The sequence below is a fragment of the Helianthus annuus genome, chromosome 1 (genome assembly GCF_002127325.2).
Source record: "Helianthus annuus cultivar XRQ/B chromosome 1, HanXRQr2.0-SUNRISE, whole genome shotgun sequence".
Classification (NCBI taxonomy): Eukaryota; Viridiplantae; Streptophyta; class Magnoliopsida; order Asterales; family Asteraceae; genus Helianthus; species Helianthus annuus.
This window is the reverse complement of record NC_035433.2, coordinates 95,082,727-95,098,475: the sequence shown is the minus strand read 5'-3', so window position 1 is coordinate 95,098,475 and position 15,749 is coordinate 95,082,727. Positions and strand designations below refer to the sequence as shown.

Sequence of the window (15,749 nt, the reverse complement as noted above, 5' to 3'; positions counted from 1 at the left end):
GGGAGAATTTTTGAATGACCTTGGCACGGTCTAATTATTACTTGAACTGCAGTTCGAGTATATATGTAATTATATTTTACTAATCCCTCAAGTACATCTAGAAGATGATGTTTGGATATTTTAGTATGGACATAGTTAAACCTTAAAGTATGTTAAAGGTTGTTAAGTAATTTGTTATAAGAAATGACTATTATCATCTCCTACCAAAGTAGAGATTCTCATTCTAGAAGTACCATCATTAAATGCATAAGTGCATTAATATGTTTTGCTAGCTATGTATGGTTATAATATCTTTTACTTGAGCTTATTGTCATGATATAAACTTTTTCAAGTAAAGAGACATTGGAATGAGTTCAAGGAAATATTTCAGGTATAAACGATATTTGATTATATTTTACTAACCCATCAAAAGAAGTTTTGTTAGTCTTGTAGATGCAGGAATGTAACAAAACACAGTCGTGCACATTAAGGGATCAAGCGACAAATCATTGGCTACAAAAGCTTTGTTCGACTTTCAAGGAAGATGGACACACGTCACTTAAAGGATACATGTTAAAATGAGGGGGAGACTTATTCAAGTTGCACTCTTTTTCCCTTAACTAAGTTTTGTCCCATTGGGTTTTCTTAGTAAGGTTTTTAATGAGGCAACATACCTGATCCAAAAGTATCAGGAGGAGAAAATACGCGCTGCACTCTTTTTCCCTTAGCTGAGGTTTTGTCCCACTGGGTTTTCCTAGCAATGTTTTTAACGAGGCAGCATCACCAAGCGTATTAAAGGTATGTGGATAGTCAAGGAGGAGTGTTATGAATGTATCATTTATATTGTGACTCTCCGCATACATAACTTATCTAACTCCTATCTCTATAGTTCCTTTAATATTAATGTATGTGCCTATATGTATAATGGCATTTGTGTATGGTGAAAATAGATCAATCAATAAGATTTACAATCTCATTTTCTTATTCTTCCCTTCATATTGCTAATAGGTTAGGTTGTGAATTTATGGTTGTTTTAAATGAGGTCATTTACATATATCCCCCTCCTAAGATCATTTATTACATATATACCCAACCCATAAAATCAATTACATATTTCCCCCTTTTAAACCATACATATTACATATTTACCCATTTTATTAAAATCACTCCTATTGAATTACTATTATACCCTTAATGAACTTATTAAATGATTATTACATTTTCCCCTTTCTAATACCATTACTTACATATTTTATGATTTAATGTGTAATATAATTGTTTACAAATAAGATATTAACCTAATGATATGAATTCATTTTTTTATAAGCCCTGCCTATTTTTTTATAAGCTTCTGCCTCTGTTATGTGAAAATTGAAAGTTTTGCTTATATATAATACGTCATAGCTCTTAAGAATTATTTTTTTTAAAGAAAACAATCATGCAACCATGGTTTAAAAATTTACTTTTGTTGTAAAACAGTTTTTTCAATATTATTTTGAATGTTTAAAACATGACAATTAGATGTCTGAAATAGCATTACACAAAAAAATGGAAATTTAGCTCCTGCTTCAAAACAATTAAAATGTTGATGATCGAACTAAGATTTAGGCTAAAGAAAAATTGATTACGACTTGAAAACAACAAACGTATATTGTATAACAATATGTTTTTTTATATAAGATATTTTAGATAATCAATATTTTAACGTAAATTGTTAGTGTAGTTAACTAAAATTTAAATGTATAATGGGTCGGTTGTAAAAAATATGTAAACTTAAACTTAACCAGTAACTAGATATGTAAAAAGGTCACTTGTTTTATAAAATGGGTATGACCGTTTTTTTTTTCAAAGAAATATTTTAAAGATTTTATCACAACATATAGAGTATTGACTAGATTGATTTTGAAGTTAAGAGATAAGAAATTAAGAAAAAAGGGTAAAAGGGTAATTTCATAAAGAAAGGGGGAAATATGTAATTGATTTTAAAGATTGGACAAATATGTAATAAGGGCTTTTAATAAGGGGATATATGTAAAAATTCCTTTTAAATGCACCAGCCTATAAGAATCCTATTAATTTCATTTAATTTACTTAATAATCACATGTTACATTACTTTAATCATTTGGGTCAAAAACAATTCCAGTTTAATAATCACAAGTTACATTACTTTAATCATTTGTGTCAAAAATAATTCCACAAACCCTAGATCATCTGATAATTACAATAAGAAGAAAGCTCCGGCCGCACACAAATCTCCGGTGTTCGACTGCGATTGCTTCGATTATTACACGAACTACTGGTTCCGGTGGGACACGTCTGTTAACCGAGAGCTAATTCATCAAGTAATTGAAGCTATTGAAGAAAACTTTACCAGTAGTGAACAGGTTAACTGTCGCAGCCGTAAACCTAACCAGAAGAAAGAGAAGGCGAGTCATCGGAGGTTCGCCGGAAAAGCTTTAAATCCTCCGCCAGAGGTTTCGGTTTCGCCTCCGTACGACATCTCATTAGTTTCGCCTCCGTACGACATCTCATTAGTTGCATCGTTTTGGTTTTGATTTTTCCCAGGAATTGTTTTGTTTCGATCTAAGTTTTTTGAGTTCGTTTCGGTAAGATCTTTTACGTTTTTTGTTCCGTTTTCAGTTTTTTTTAGTTTTGTGTAAATTTAGTTTCCTTTCCGGTTAGATTCGCTTTATTTGTTTTTGGTTCAGGTTCGGTTTTCATTTCAGCAACATTATTTGTCTCAGCTTATTTGTTTCGGTAAAATTATTCAGTTTGTATAGGTTCATTTCGGTCTGGTTTGTGGTTCGCTTTCTATTGGCTCAAAACTATTTATGCGGATCAAGTTAAAAACATATATTCACATACACACACACACGCGCGTGGTTAAGGTACGTTGCATAATCTATACATCTTGCTTTAAACAGAAGTAGGTGCAACCCGTAAACGAATTGGAGGTTCAATGTTATGTTCGTTTATTTTCGTTCATTTATGTTCGATGATTGACTTTCGTTTATGTCTGTCCTCTCTCTTATTTGCGTTCGTTTGTAACCATTCTTTATTTTCATTTGAATTTCGTTTAAATTTATACATTACTAATATTCATTTGAAATAGTTTTCATATTATCAAACCATTTGTTTACTTTTAAAAAGTTGGATGTAATGATACTGGTAGAATATTGACTTCCACCATGCTAGTAAAATTAACACAGTTTTACAACCCACCAACCCGATTACTACTCGCTTGCCTATTTAAATAAATGGGTTAAATAAGTAATGAACCTCATTCAGGTTACATGAATTTAAGCGTGACGGAGTTAGACTTGCATGGAGTTTTCCTACATATTTTGATAGGTCTGTTTGAATTTGCATATAAAAAATAATTATATGAATATGATTTATTTCAACTTCAACTTTCAGTAAACAATTTCTAAGTTTAGCTATATCTTATATTTAAAATCAAAATTTATGGTTGCTTTAAATGCATTACAATTAACTTTAATGAAATAGTACCAGCCTTTATGACCATGTTTAATCAATGAGCCTCTTCCTTTTCTCCATATATTAATGTTTAAGTTAGGGTTTATAGACTTTTCATAACAATTCACCTTAAAGGATTGATTGGTTATTAGATAACTAATACTTAATATTACAATTAACTTTAATGAAATAGTACGAGCCTTTATGACCATGTTTAATCAATGCGGCTCTTCCTTTTCTCCATATATTAATTGAAATAACTCTAGCACGGGATTTCTGGACTCTGAGATACACTACCAGTTTAGCAAATGGTAGTCTTGAGGTAAGTTTATTTTACCATTGACGGTTCACCATTATCTTTAGAAATTTACTTCTGATGTATATGTTGCTTCTTTAAATAACTGAGAAATAGAGGCGAAACGAGTTGGTTAACGGGTATTAAAACAACATCACATGACTATAAGCACAATGACAATTGTCACAAATAGAGGACTACATTGTACCTATGCGTCAACTAAAAATAAAATTTAATTAAATGGACTAAACAACTACATTAAGTTTGAGACCAGGGTAAAAATCTAAAACATCATTTTTGTTTATTTTTTTTTTATAACCAGATGTGTTGCAGGCATCTGAAAATGTTACCCTGGAGTCGGTACACAAGATTGGCACGCTGGAGTGACATACGTGTCCAGATAACACTTTTTAAGTCCTGCATACCCTATTTATTAAGTATTGGGTTAATTGTAATAAATTTTAGTAAATAAATATATAGATTATATAACTAAACACTTGAAGAACTGTTAGGATTTGTTAATTTTGTTGGTTTATAAACTGCTTTCTGATCTATAAAAGAGAACAAAACCTGCAATTTGACTTTTAGATGTTAAAACTAAATTTATATGTGTATGTGTATGTAGTATAATATGTATATAGGAGAAGGTTCAAATGAAAACCACTAGTTATTGTGAAAACTCGAAAACTAATTAAAAAAAGCCAAAAAAACATACAAAAAATTTTTTTTTAATTTTTTTTTGCAATCCAAATTTCGCAGGTTTTTTAATATAAAAAAAATTTCAAAAAAAAAAAAATTGTGTAGTGCACATGTGTAATACTGCACATATGTATGTGTACTATACATGTGTATTATTACACATGTGCACTACATAATTTTTTTTTTTTTGAAAAAAAGTTTTTTTTATATATAAAAATTAGCGATTTTTATAAAAAAATTGAAAAAAAAAATTTGTGTGTTTTTTAGGCTTTTTTTAGTTAGTTTTCGAGTTTTCACAATAAAAGTGGTTTTCATTTGAAACTTCCCCTATGTATATATATAACATCTGTTTTACACCATTTAAAACACAATGAAAAAGAAAAAATAAAAAATTTTGAAAACTGTGACGTCTTTTGAAGAAGATTGAGAAACCACACGTCCATAGATTTGAAGTTTTATGAGACCACATGTGGTGGGGCGCAAACCTCTCTCAAAGCGTCTTAAAAACGTGGGGGAACACTGTACCCTCGGGTGTTTTGGGCCTTTTTTGACTGGTGGTGCTACCACAAAGCGCCGAATGAGGAGTGGACTTTGGTCAAAATAACCATGGTCAAACGGCTAACTTTAAAAAACCCGGTTTTTGTTTTAAAAATCTATACTATATTCGCACTTTCGTACCGTGTCACGCACTATCTATATCAGTCGTCGTTCCAGGAAAAAACAATAACTATTATGCATGTCGTGCATCGCACGGGTATTCCCCCTAGTATTTATAAACAAATAACCTTTGTTTAACTTTTTAATTTGTAGTATATATTTATTACCCTAAATCCAACAATTCTTTTTCTAGGATTTTAAACTCCTATATGTGATTATATATGTTTTTCGTTATGTGACCAAAATATCAACTTCACTACCAATATTGTCTTACGTTGATACTTGACCATACCATGTTTAACAATTTGTTCTAGTTCTTTATATTAGAAAATGTATGCTTGAAATGTGCTAACTACAAAGCTAGAAACGAAATAAAAGTGGTTATAACTTAAAATGATGATGTGTTTCAAAAGTGGCAATCATAATTAGAGTTTTTTCCTATAATTTGTAGATATAATATTTATCAAAATGGTGTTGTTGAAAAAGTATTTACTAAAATAGTGTTTTAAAGATTTTTTTGTTTTTCACTCCTAACCTAATTGGATAAATTCAATTCATTAAAGAAGTGCTAATTTATTCATGTTATTTGTATGAATCTTAAAAAAAAAAACTATTTTTTAAGGGAAAATGTCACAAAAATATAACCAAGTTTGTGAACTGTTTTAATTAAATCATCCAAACTTTTTTTGTCTATCTAAAATAACTAAACTATAATTTAGTGTTTTAATAGTGTGTAATTACAGGTCATCAAGTTACCACTTTTTTCTCTAATTTTTTATTTTCTTTTTAGTGCTTATTTGGGTATTATTTAGGGTAGATAGATTTTATAAAAACAAAACGGTATTGTTAAATGCACACATAAGTCAACCTTTTTATTATTTATTTAATAGTGGAAGGGCATTGTAGGTTTAGACTTTGGATGTAGCCACCCTATATTTCTGATCCCTGACAACTATGTCCCACATGCACATTTAAATTCTGCACCCCCAACTTTCATAGTATTATAGTTCATACCCTCATCCTATTATTACATTACAATTATGTGTTATTAAATTAAAAAAACAAACCGAAAAGTACTTTTAACATTTTAATAATATATATAGTTTTTTAATATTTTTATTATTTTAATTTTATTTTATTATCATGATAATAATAAATTAATAGTACTTTTAACATTTTATAATATATATAGTTTTTTTAATACTTTTATTATTTTAATATTATAATAATAATTATTATTTTCATTATTATTTTTCTTAATTTTAGTGATTTTCCTTTTTTCATGGGTTGGGATAAGCTTGATATCTAATACTCCCTCCGTCCCAATAAAAGTGTCCTATTTTGAATTTTCAAAGTCTTTATTTATAAACTTTGACCTTAAATAATTTTGTTTGTGTTAAATAATACTTGATGAAAGTTATATAATTTGAGTGTGTTTTACAAGTATTTTTATCAGGTTAATTTTCATCAAGTTTTATATAACACAAAAATATATAATTAAAGTCAAAGTTTATAAATAAAGACTTTGAAAATTCAAAATATGACACTTTTAGTGAGACAGAGGTAGTAATATCTTTGTTATGGGTTGGAATTGTTTTAATGTTTGCACGTTTACTGTTTTATTAGAAACCCGTTATTTATTTATTTATGAAACTACATATTTACCCATTTTAACAACTTTATGAAATTACATATATCCTCTTACTTAACCTAAAAAATTGCATATTTGCTCATTTTGATTTATTTTATTAAAAGTAAATTTTTTAATAACTATTTTACCTTTACTTTTAAGTACAACTTTAGAAACTACATATTTACCCATTTTTAACAACTTTGTTATTATGTCACTTGAAAAAAAGCAATTTGGTTTTTAACACTTTTCACGTTTCGTGATTTTATTAATTAGTTTTTCCCTTTTTTTTCGTTTTTGCTTGTTTATCTTTTTTTTTTTCAATTTTCTTTATTTTTCCGTCTATATATATACATTTTTTTATATGTGAACATTTGATAAAAACTTCAATAAATTCTACATCATCACTGTGAAAAAAAATGAAGATTAATGATGTAAAAACTGAACCACGTGTATTCAATGAGTGAACACAACCACACTTAGCATGTCTTTCGGCTGGATAGGAGACCATGTATAGATGGCGTCTAGAATTATATACCCAACTTTATCGTCGTGAAAGTGGTTTTGTCGATCTAGGGGATTAAATGTTTTAATGTTTGCACGTTTATTGTTTTATTAGAGACTCATTATTTATTTATAATTAACTTTTTCATTTTCGTATTTATAATAAAGTGTCTTCATTATTTATTTATTAATATTGATATTAATACTAATAATAGTATAACAAAATATAAAAAAAATAATAAAAGTATCTATATCTCTATACCTAATAAAACAACAAGGTTCTGCCATTTGGCATCACCTCACTCAACCAATACACATGTCAAAATTCTAGCCAGTCCACATCATCCTATCCTAGGTGTAATTTTGTGAGATTTTTCAATTTTTACTTTGAAAACAAAATTCACTTCATCTCTCAAAGACAAAGACAAAACCAAACTCAAAACTTTTGGAACCCGTGTAACATCTTTCTCTCTCATCTAAGTAAAAGCCTGTTCATTTCAAAAGCTAAAGTCAAAAACTTCTCTTTCTCTCTTCCTGCAGCAGAAGCCTATGCGTTTGCAGGTTTCCTCAAATAACTTATCTCATTCAAAATTCAAATTCATTATCATCAAACGAAATCTGCAAAACAAATTCCAAAACGCAGAGGAAAAGAGAGAGAAGAGACGACCTCTATTTCATCTTTTCAAAAACCCTAAACCCAATCTAAAAAGGAAGACCACGCTAGCTTGATGGGAGTTTGTTTGTGGGGTTTGTTGTATTTGTTTTTGCTAGATTGAGGATCTTGAATCGTCGACTATGATCGTGGATTCTGATTCACAAAAGGTATTAACCATTATTCTGATTCACAACATCTCAAATCTTGTCTGGTGTTCTCGATTATACATATTCATGTTCTTATTGTTTGTCTGTTATTTCTTCTGAAACAACTGATCGCGTTTAATATTTTGCGTGTTTTTTATTTATCATTCATTCGTATGTTCATCACTTAGGGTTTCAAAAGCCCTAAATCTGATTAATTTTCTAAAGCCCTAAATTTTGAAATTACAACTCTTGCAAGGGAATCGATTTTTGTTTTTCTATCTAGAAGAATCAATATATATTGCAAGATTATAGATAGAAACTTATTGATTTGGGTGTTCAAACTCATTCAGATTGATCAAATTTTGAGAAACTTCATTGTAATATTACTTAAAAGATTATTGTTGTCATTCTACTGGAATAAGAGAATTTTTAGCCGTGAAAGAGTGTGCCTTCAGTGAGTAAGGTTAAACTCTTCAAATGTTGGTGGTTGTGCATTTTAAAAAAAACTTGATATCCTATAATTGCAATTGAAATATCAAATATTGTTCTATTACTATTTAAGAAAAACAATATTTGAACAGGGGACTCAACCAAGGTAACGCATTGATTCCATTTTGGGTAGTGGAAACTTGAGAGAAGCTGTGAGGCTTATTCCAATTCTCTGCATTCGACAACATATTTCATACACAGGTTTATTTTTAAAATTTCAAATAAAATCCAGGTTGTAACTGTCTTATTCAGCTATATTTAGCATCACAACCACATAAAACTGAACTTTAATAGGTGGTGGTTTGAGTTTTGATCATAGTTATCAAAGGCGTGAACCTAACACGAAATTTGCGGGTTTTAGTTTAGTCTAAACGGGTTCGGGTCAGTTTCCGGCTGAACACGTTTAGCTAAACGGGTCAGGTTCAGGTCAACCCTTTGGGTTGGCGGGTTGACCAGTTTAACCAATTTATATTATATTATTCTTTTATACAATATGTATTATGTTATAAATTAAATTAAATTGGGTGTTTTTTGTAGTAAGTGTTTATTTAAGTCTACTAATTTGCTGAAAAAAGTAGAAAAAAATTAAAAAAATCGGGTTGATCGTGGCGGGTTTGGGTCAATATGCGAATATTCGAGTCGTGTTTCGGTTCATATGTATGGCACGATTTCGGGTCGGGTTGAACCCGCAAACACGGCCCGTTTAGCACCCCTATTTAACATGCAAGGAAATGAAACTTAAAAGTGTGTGTTATTATTTATGCATACAGTTGCTATTATTTATTCTCTGTTTCAGTAAGGTAAATAGCCTGCAACTTCTTGATTTATGAGGTAGAAACTTGATGATATTTAAAAGATTTAATGCCATTTATGAACTTTTGGTAGTTCGTAAGGTTTGCACATCTTATTGGTATGGATCTAATATAGAAATAAGTCGAGTCAACAGGTATGCACTCAATAATTATCTATTGTTCGTTTTATAGATTTTTTGTTAACCATGTGAGCCAATTACCATACTCATGGACTCCAGCGATACCCAACCAACCAGTTACATTGGGCGGATGGGCTCTTTTTTTTGTGTAAATGCAGTGGTTTCCTTAGCATGTTACCTTGTCTTAAGTCCGCAATTTGGCCTTCAGTTCCCTCTAATGCATTTTTTCGTATTTTTTATTGTTTCAATACTATGTGACTTTAAATGGGTTGTCATGGTTATTGATAATTAGTTTCCAGTACACATCAAATAACAACTTTTCTTGAATACCCATTTGATTCTAGAACAGGAAAGTAAGGAATATTATGTTACAAAATGGGTAGTAAAAGTCAACATCTTGAGAAGTTTGACATTTTATGAATAGCACCATCCTTTTATTACATACAGGGATCATTCCAACGATTTGGTAAGTCGCTCTATTTTTTCTACATATGCAATCTTTTAGGTTTATTAGTGCATTGGTTCTTTAATTGGAGTCAATTTTCGCACTTTTTAGCACTTAATTATATATATTCCTATGTTAGATCTATGTATCTGTTGAAAGGGTGAAGTATAAGGTTCAATAAATGATTGTCTCAGTTTTTTTGGTACATTCTTAGGTCTTGCATGAAGGTAGTGTTGATATCTGAAGAGGATGGAGAAGAGGGGACTTGTGTTTGTTTTTGTGAAGTGAATCTATAAAGCACAATTGAGCTAGGGACTTGTGTTTATTTTTGTCAAGATTCTTACACAGATGTGTTAGTTTATAGAAGGATTAATGTGCCGTAGTTTTGTACCACTATATTTGTTAATTTACCTTTTGTTATATTTTTTTGTTTACTTTTATTCTTAGGGTTTCTTGAATATTTGTTCTAGGTTTCATGTTTGGCTGAATTCAAGAAGTTCGAGAGACTAGACCTCACCTTCAATAATCTGTTGTCACACGAGGTAATTTATAATCGATTTATTGAAAAGCTTGCTCTTGGTCACCGTCAAAAGTTCAGTAATTTTTTTTACTATTCATCACCACTTATAGTTAATATGTATGTATAATAATAGGTTGAAGGAGCTGTGTTGGAAGATGGACGTACTTGCAGCATTTGGGACAAATTTGCACATGAAATTAAATAATAATACGACATCGTTTTCGTTCAGCTGTTTAGTTGGAACTTGTAGTCGACTCATTCAGGTGTTTGGATGTGTGTTTTCGGTTTGAAGTATAATTTCCTAATGAGTTGTCCTCAATGGGACATTATGGTGTTAACTGGTGTGCTCACAACCAACCAAAAGCTAGGAGTTGTTCAAAACTTTTTTACTAATGTTTTGGATCCAAAAAATGGCCTTTAGCTATTTGTGTTGGGTTTGGATTGACGACCACCCCGTTTTCCACCCACCAAACCATTTAAATTCAGAAAACAGATATTGAACACTGAAACTTTTTTATACATTTTCTAAAACATGTTGACCCGCCTGCTTATGTAACCCGTTTAGATACCTAGGTTACACATGTCCCGTTTGGGTTACCAGCATTGTAAGCAAATTTGGATTACGATTCAGCAACTTGATGTGAGTAACTGCTCATGTGCGGACCAACGAAGGTTTGGCCGGAACCACACACAATCTGTCACCAGTGGTTTTATGTCATTCATGATAATATTGTGTGGCAAACAAGCAAAATGAATGTGGAATTAGGGGATGTTTATGGATTAAGGCTTGACCATTTTTATTTCAACTATAACTTTCCATTCAAAACAATATAACAATATAAATTATTTTTTCCTGCCCGGGAAGTTCCCGGGTTATAACCTAGTATATAATAAAGCAAACCATTGGGGGACACATGTCACCCAATGGTGCAAGCCAACTCAGCAAGCTATGTCAGCATCTATGTGGCACACCTCATAGTTGAGGATTGAACCAAGGCTTCTCATTTACGCTTAAACCTTCTCTCTCCTCTCAAAACCCTAAATCGGACTCTCTCTCTTTTTCCTCTCTGAACGTAGACGGCGAACACATGAACTTTAATCGATCCAATAATTTTGTTCAAGACTCATCGGATTTGAAGTCAGATCGTATATGGTACTATCTAATTATAGTATTTCATGATTGATTATATGTTTTGATATGGATAATTTTGCAGGAAATCACATCGTCGGGGATCAAATCGGTGATTTAGTGAAGAGGTATAACCAATCTTTTTAGGTAACTTTCTTCATCGATGGTATTCATGCTTCATTCCGACAACCCCATCAGTTACATAAGATTTAGTTTTCTTTGATTCGATTTTTGGATTCAATGGTTTTGTTAGATTGTTCGTTTGTGAGTAGTTGATGTTACTGATTGTCATAGCAGATTAGGGTTTTAATTCATTTGTATAGTTTTTTTATGGTCTCTAATAGTCGATTTTGATGTTTGGGTTTTTTTTTGTGTTTTAGGTTTTTAAATTCATTGTTCATGTATTGTTATTTGTTGATGTTACTGTTGTTGGTAGCCGATTAAGTGTTTAATTCCTGTGTACAGTTTCTTTTATTTAGAATCTGTAATAGTGTATTTCGATTTTGATCATTTGTTGGTTTTAGAAACGGTTGATTTTAAGATTTTTGAATTGAGTTTGTTTAGATGTAAGCATGCCCTTCTTACTTACCTGCCTGAAGTGTGTGTTATAAAAAAAGAACCAATTGATGACTTAATTTAAGTGTCTGTTGAATAGGTGCGTAATGCGGTTGTTGCGCCTGTATTTGAACAGAGTGTTGATGAAGAAGTACCGGTTACTTTTGTTTTTGACAACGTTTATGTAAGTTTTTATTATTTAGGTTTTCATAATATTAATGTATGTTTTGTAAATCCAGTTGAAGTCATTAGTTGTATGAAAACCAGATTTAATGCTAGCTATTATTTAATCTTATATTCTGATTTGTAGAGTTTGAAGAATAAGTGGGCACAAACTCATGGATTGGATCGAAAGATGGATTTGACCATCAAGGACATTGCTGGTCAAACTTGGAATGTGGCTGTTGGTAAGGAGTTCTCACAATGTTGTCTGCGATTCAATGTTACCGGTATGTGATAGTTTGTTAGGGACAAAACGGTCCGGTATTTGGTTCTTCGTTTCAGATGGGTTTTGTTAAAAGTAAAGCTATGTTGCTTTATAACTGAGTTGGTGAAGGTACATGGTATTATTTGGTAGTATTTTTTTTTTTTTTTTGCATACACTGTTCATCGTTAGAATACATTTAGTGGTATGTTTTTTGTGTGGTTGTTACGTAGATCTGATGTCATGGTAGAAGTTGGTGATACTTTTTTTGGGCCTTTTATATTTGATGCCGAAGTACTTAGTTTTGAATGCTTATATGACTAGACTGTGTTTCTGTTTTTTTTTCTACATGTTTTTTATTAGTATTCTAATTTTAGTGTAATCAGGTGTGGCTGTTTATCAATGCTGACATAGAGGAGATTCGTTCATTTAGAACAAAGTAAACAATTTCTAAAATAATATGAACTACTTATTGATGTTGTTAAATTTTTTTGCTTCCATTATTGTAATCAGGTTTGTTGAGAAGATATGTAAAACATCTTCTAATGGTCAGAAATCAATTGGTTCATCTGGAAGTATAAGCGTTGCAGATGACTTTTTAGTGAAGCATCCGTTTTCCAATTTTCGTGATATTACGCTCTTGGATAAGGTTTGTGTCTGCTTTTTAATATTTTAAATAAACATATTACACAAAATTTGTTTCAAATCATTTTTATAACTCTAATGTCTTACATATAATTTCAGCCTTGTGAGGTCATAGTTCTCGGTACGATCATAGGTGTGGATGATAAAGATGATTGGTACTACCTTGGTTGTGAGGAGTGCACTCGGAAGGTTGAGACAACTATGGTCATTGAGGATGCTGAAGACGGTGCTGAAGAACCGAAGTTTAAACAAGTTTTAGTTTGCTCAAATCAAGATTGTCCTAAGGAGGTTGTGGCTGCGACGCCGATGTAAGTTACTAATATTATTTGTAATTATATTAAATTTATGATTACTTTATTTTACTTTAGGAATGTAAAATGTATTTATTTTGTGAATCACTTTTTGTGCATTTAGTTTTAGGATTCCAATAAGAGTACAAGATTATGCAGCTATTGCCTCTTTGACTTTGTTCGACCGTGAAGCTAGAAAAATGTTGGGTATGACAGCAATTCAATTGCTTGAGAAGTGTAAAGTGGATCAGGTAACTTATTTCACATCACTACTTTCTTTAAATTCGTATACAAGTTACATATTATTAATGTTTAAATCTTATTTCTATGTTCTTTTCAATAAATTTTGATTCATGTATATTAGGCATCTTTGGAAGAGAAAACTATTCCCTATCAGTTTAAATCTTTGAATGATAAGAAGTTTGCCTTCAAGATTCAAATTAGTCAATTCAATATTGACAACCATATTGATGGTTATGCTGTTCATAAGTTGGTGAATGATGCAGCAATCATTGAGTCCTTGGAGAGCCGAATTCCAGCTGATCAGGTTAACAATTACAAACCTTTGAATTAAAGTTATGTTATGAGATTTATTAGTTTTGTTGTGCCTAGCCTTATTATTTTTTGAATTGTAGGGTGTGGACGAGGCGGCTGCTGATGTTTCACTTAGTGATATGTCAACTGGAAACCCTTTTGCTCTAAAGGTATGTATTTTAAGTTAATGTTACAAAATACCAAATGTTTTAAACATTTTATATACTTTCTAATTTTGAACATATTATTCAGGATGCTGTGGATTCTATTGGTGATAGCTTCACACCCGATTGCACATCTAAAGATTGTTCTAAAACTTCGTCTTCGGAATTGAAACGTAACCTTGCTGACGTGTATAAAGTTGAAGAAAGCACATCTCTATCATCAACAAAGGTTAAAAAGGCTGGTGTCTCGGATGTTCAGGTTGATGATGAAACGATTTTGCTGGTTCCAAAGTTGGAGAAGTAGTTCATGGTTGAAGTAGTTTTAAGAAAAACAATTTATTTTTTTTCCGAATATTGCTGCTTGGGTTTCGTTTGCGTGTTTGAGTGGTTTCGATTGATTTGTCATGGTTGGTTTGTTTGTTTGATTTTGGATTTTAAACATATGGTTGTTTGGTTTTTCATTTGATGCATGGGTTGTTGGTTATTTATTTGAGAAATATGATTGGTTTTTTAGTTGAGACATATGGTTTGTTTGGAATGTTTTCTATTACTTATACTTCTTTAAACTTCACCTTTTGATACTTTATATTTTGTTTAGAAAGTATAATTTTTAAAAGTATTTATAATTTTTTTAAATACTTAAACTGTAAATAAAAATTTTATTAACCGGTTTTATGTAAATAAATTTGTTGTAATAAATGTGTAATTACTATCATTATGTAATTACTATAATCATTATGTAACTACTATATATAAAATTATATAGTAAACCTCCACTTTTTTTAAATTTATCAAAAGATAATAATTTGTATGAATTTGTTTCCTTTTATAAATTTTATAACCGACAATTTATAAATTTTTTTAAAAAAATCAGCCATTAAATTTTAGAATATTTACCTCCATTTAATTTTAATGGTAATTTGTTTCCTTTTTTACATTTAGAACCGAATTTTTTTTTTTAAAAATTTATAGTTTCCTTTTTTATGATCACTTCCAATACTATAAGAACCTCTACTCTTATTCATAATACACACTCAATGTTTTATACTAAAGAATGAAGCAAATGCGAGACTATATTCTCCCGATGTTCTAAATGGTTTAAAAATTTCTGGTCTGCCTAATCATCGATTAGTCCTTAAAGTTGGTGTACCTGTAATGTTGCTTCGTAATATCGGTCAACAAAATGGTTTGTGCAACGGTACGAGACTACGGATTACTAAACTTTATAAACATGTTATAGAAGCGGAGATTATATCCGGAGGAAACATAGGGACCAGAACGTTTATTCCACGAATTAGTTTAACACCGTCGGATAAAAGAATTCCTATCAAGTTTCAACGACGACAATTCCCTATAAATGTATGTTTTGCAATGACTATAAATAAAAGTCAAGGACAATCTCTATCGACTGTTGGATTGTATTTGAAATATCCAGTTTTCTCTCATGGTCAGCTTTATGTTGCGTTATCAAGAGTTAAAAGCAGAGGCGGTGTGAAGTTGCTTATACTAGACAAAGATGGGAATGTAACGAGTAAAACAACAAATGTAGTCTACAAGAAAGTTTTTTCCGAAATTTGAAT

The 15,749-nt window shown here is 30.8% G+C and overlaps 1 protein-coding gene and 1 long non-coding RNA gene across 3 annotated transcripts; both read left to right on the top strand.

Annotated features, from left to right (window-relative positions):
- Positions 1 to 7,701: 7,701 nt before the first annotated feature.
- LOC118480941 lies at positions 7,702 to 10,763 on the top strand. 2 transcript variants are annotated; one of them, XR_004864251.1, is made up of 4 exons: positions 7,702 to 8,064; positions 8,625 to 8,733; positions 10,379 to 10,450; positions 10,562 to 10,763. It is a non-coding gene; the product is annotated as an uncharacterized LOC118480941 (long non-coding RNA). The 2 variants fall into 2 exon arrangements; XR_004864249.1 differs by having other exon boundaries at positions 8,625 to 9,929.
- Positions 10,764 to 12,936: 2,173 nt separating this feature from the next.
- On the top strand, positions 12,937 to 14,584 carry LOC118480931. The gene is made up of 6 exons (XM_035975946.1): positions 12,937 to 13,185; positions 13,281 to 13,489; positions 13,596 to 13,722; positions 13,836 to 14,018; positions 14,107 to 14,175; positions 14,258 to 14,584. The coding sequence occupies exons 1-6, from the start codon at positions 12,997 to 12,999 to the stop codon at positions 14,471 to 14,473; spliced, it is 993 nt and encodes a 330-aa protein (XP_035831839.1). The 5' UTR covers positions 12,937 to 12,996; the 3' UTR covers positions 14,474 to 14,584.
- The last annotated feature ends 1,165 nt before the right edge of the window (positions 14,585 to 15,749 follow it).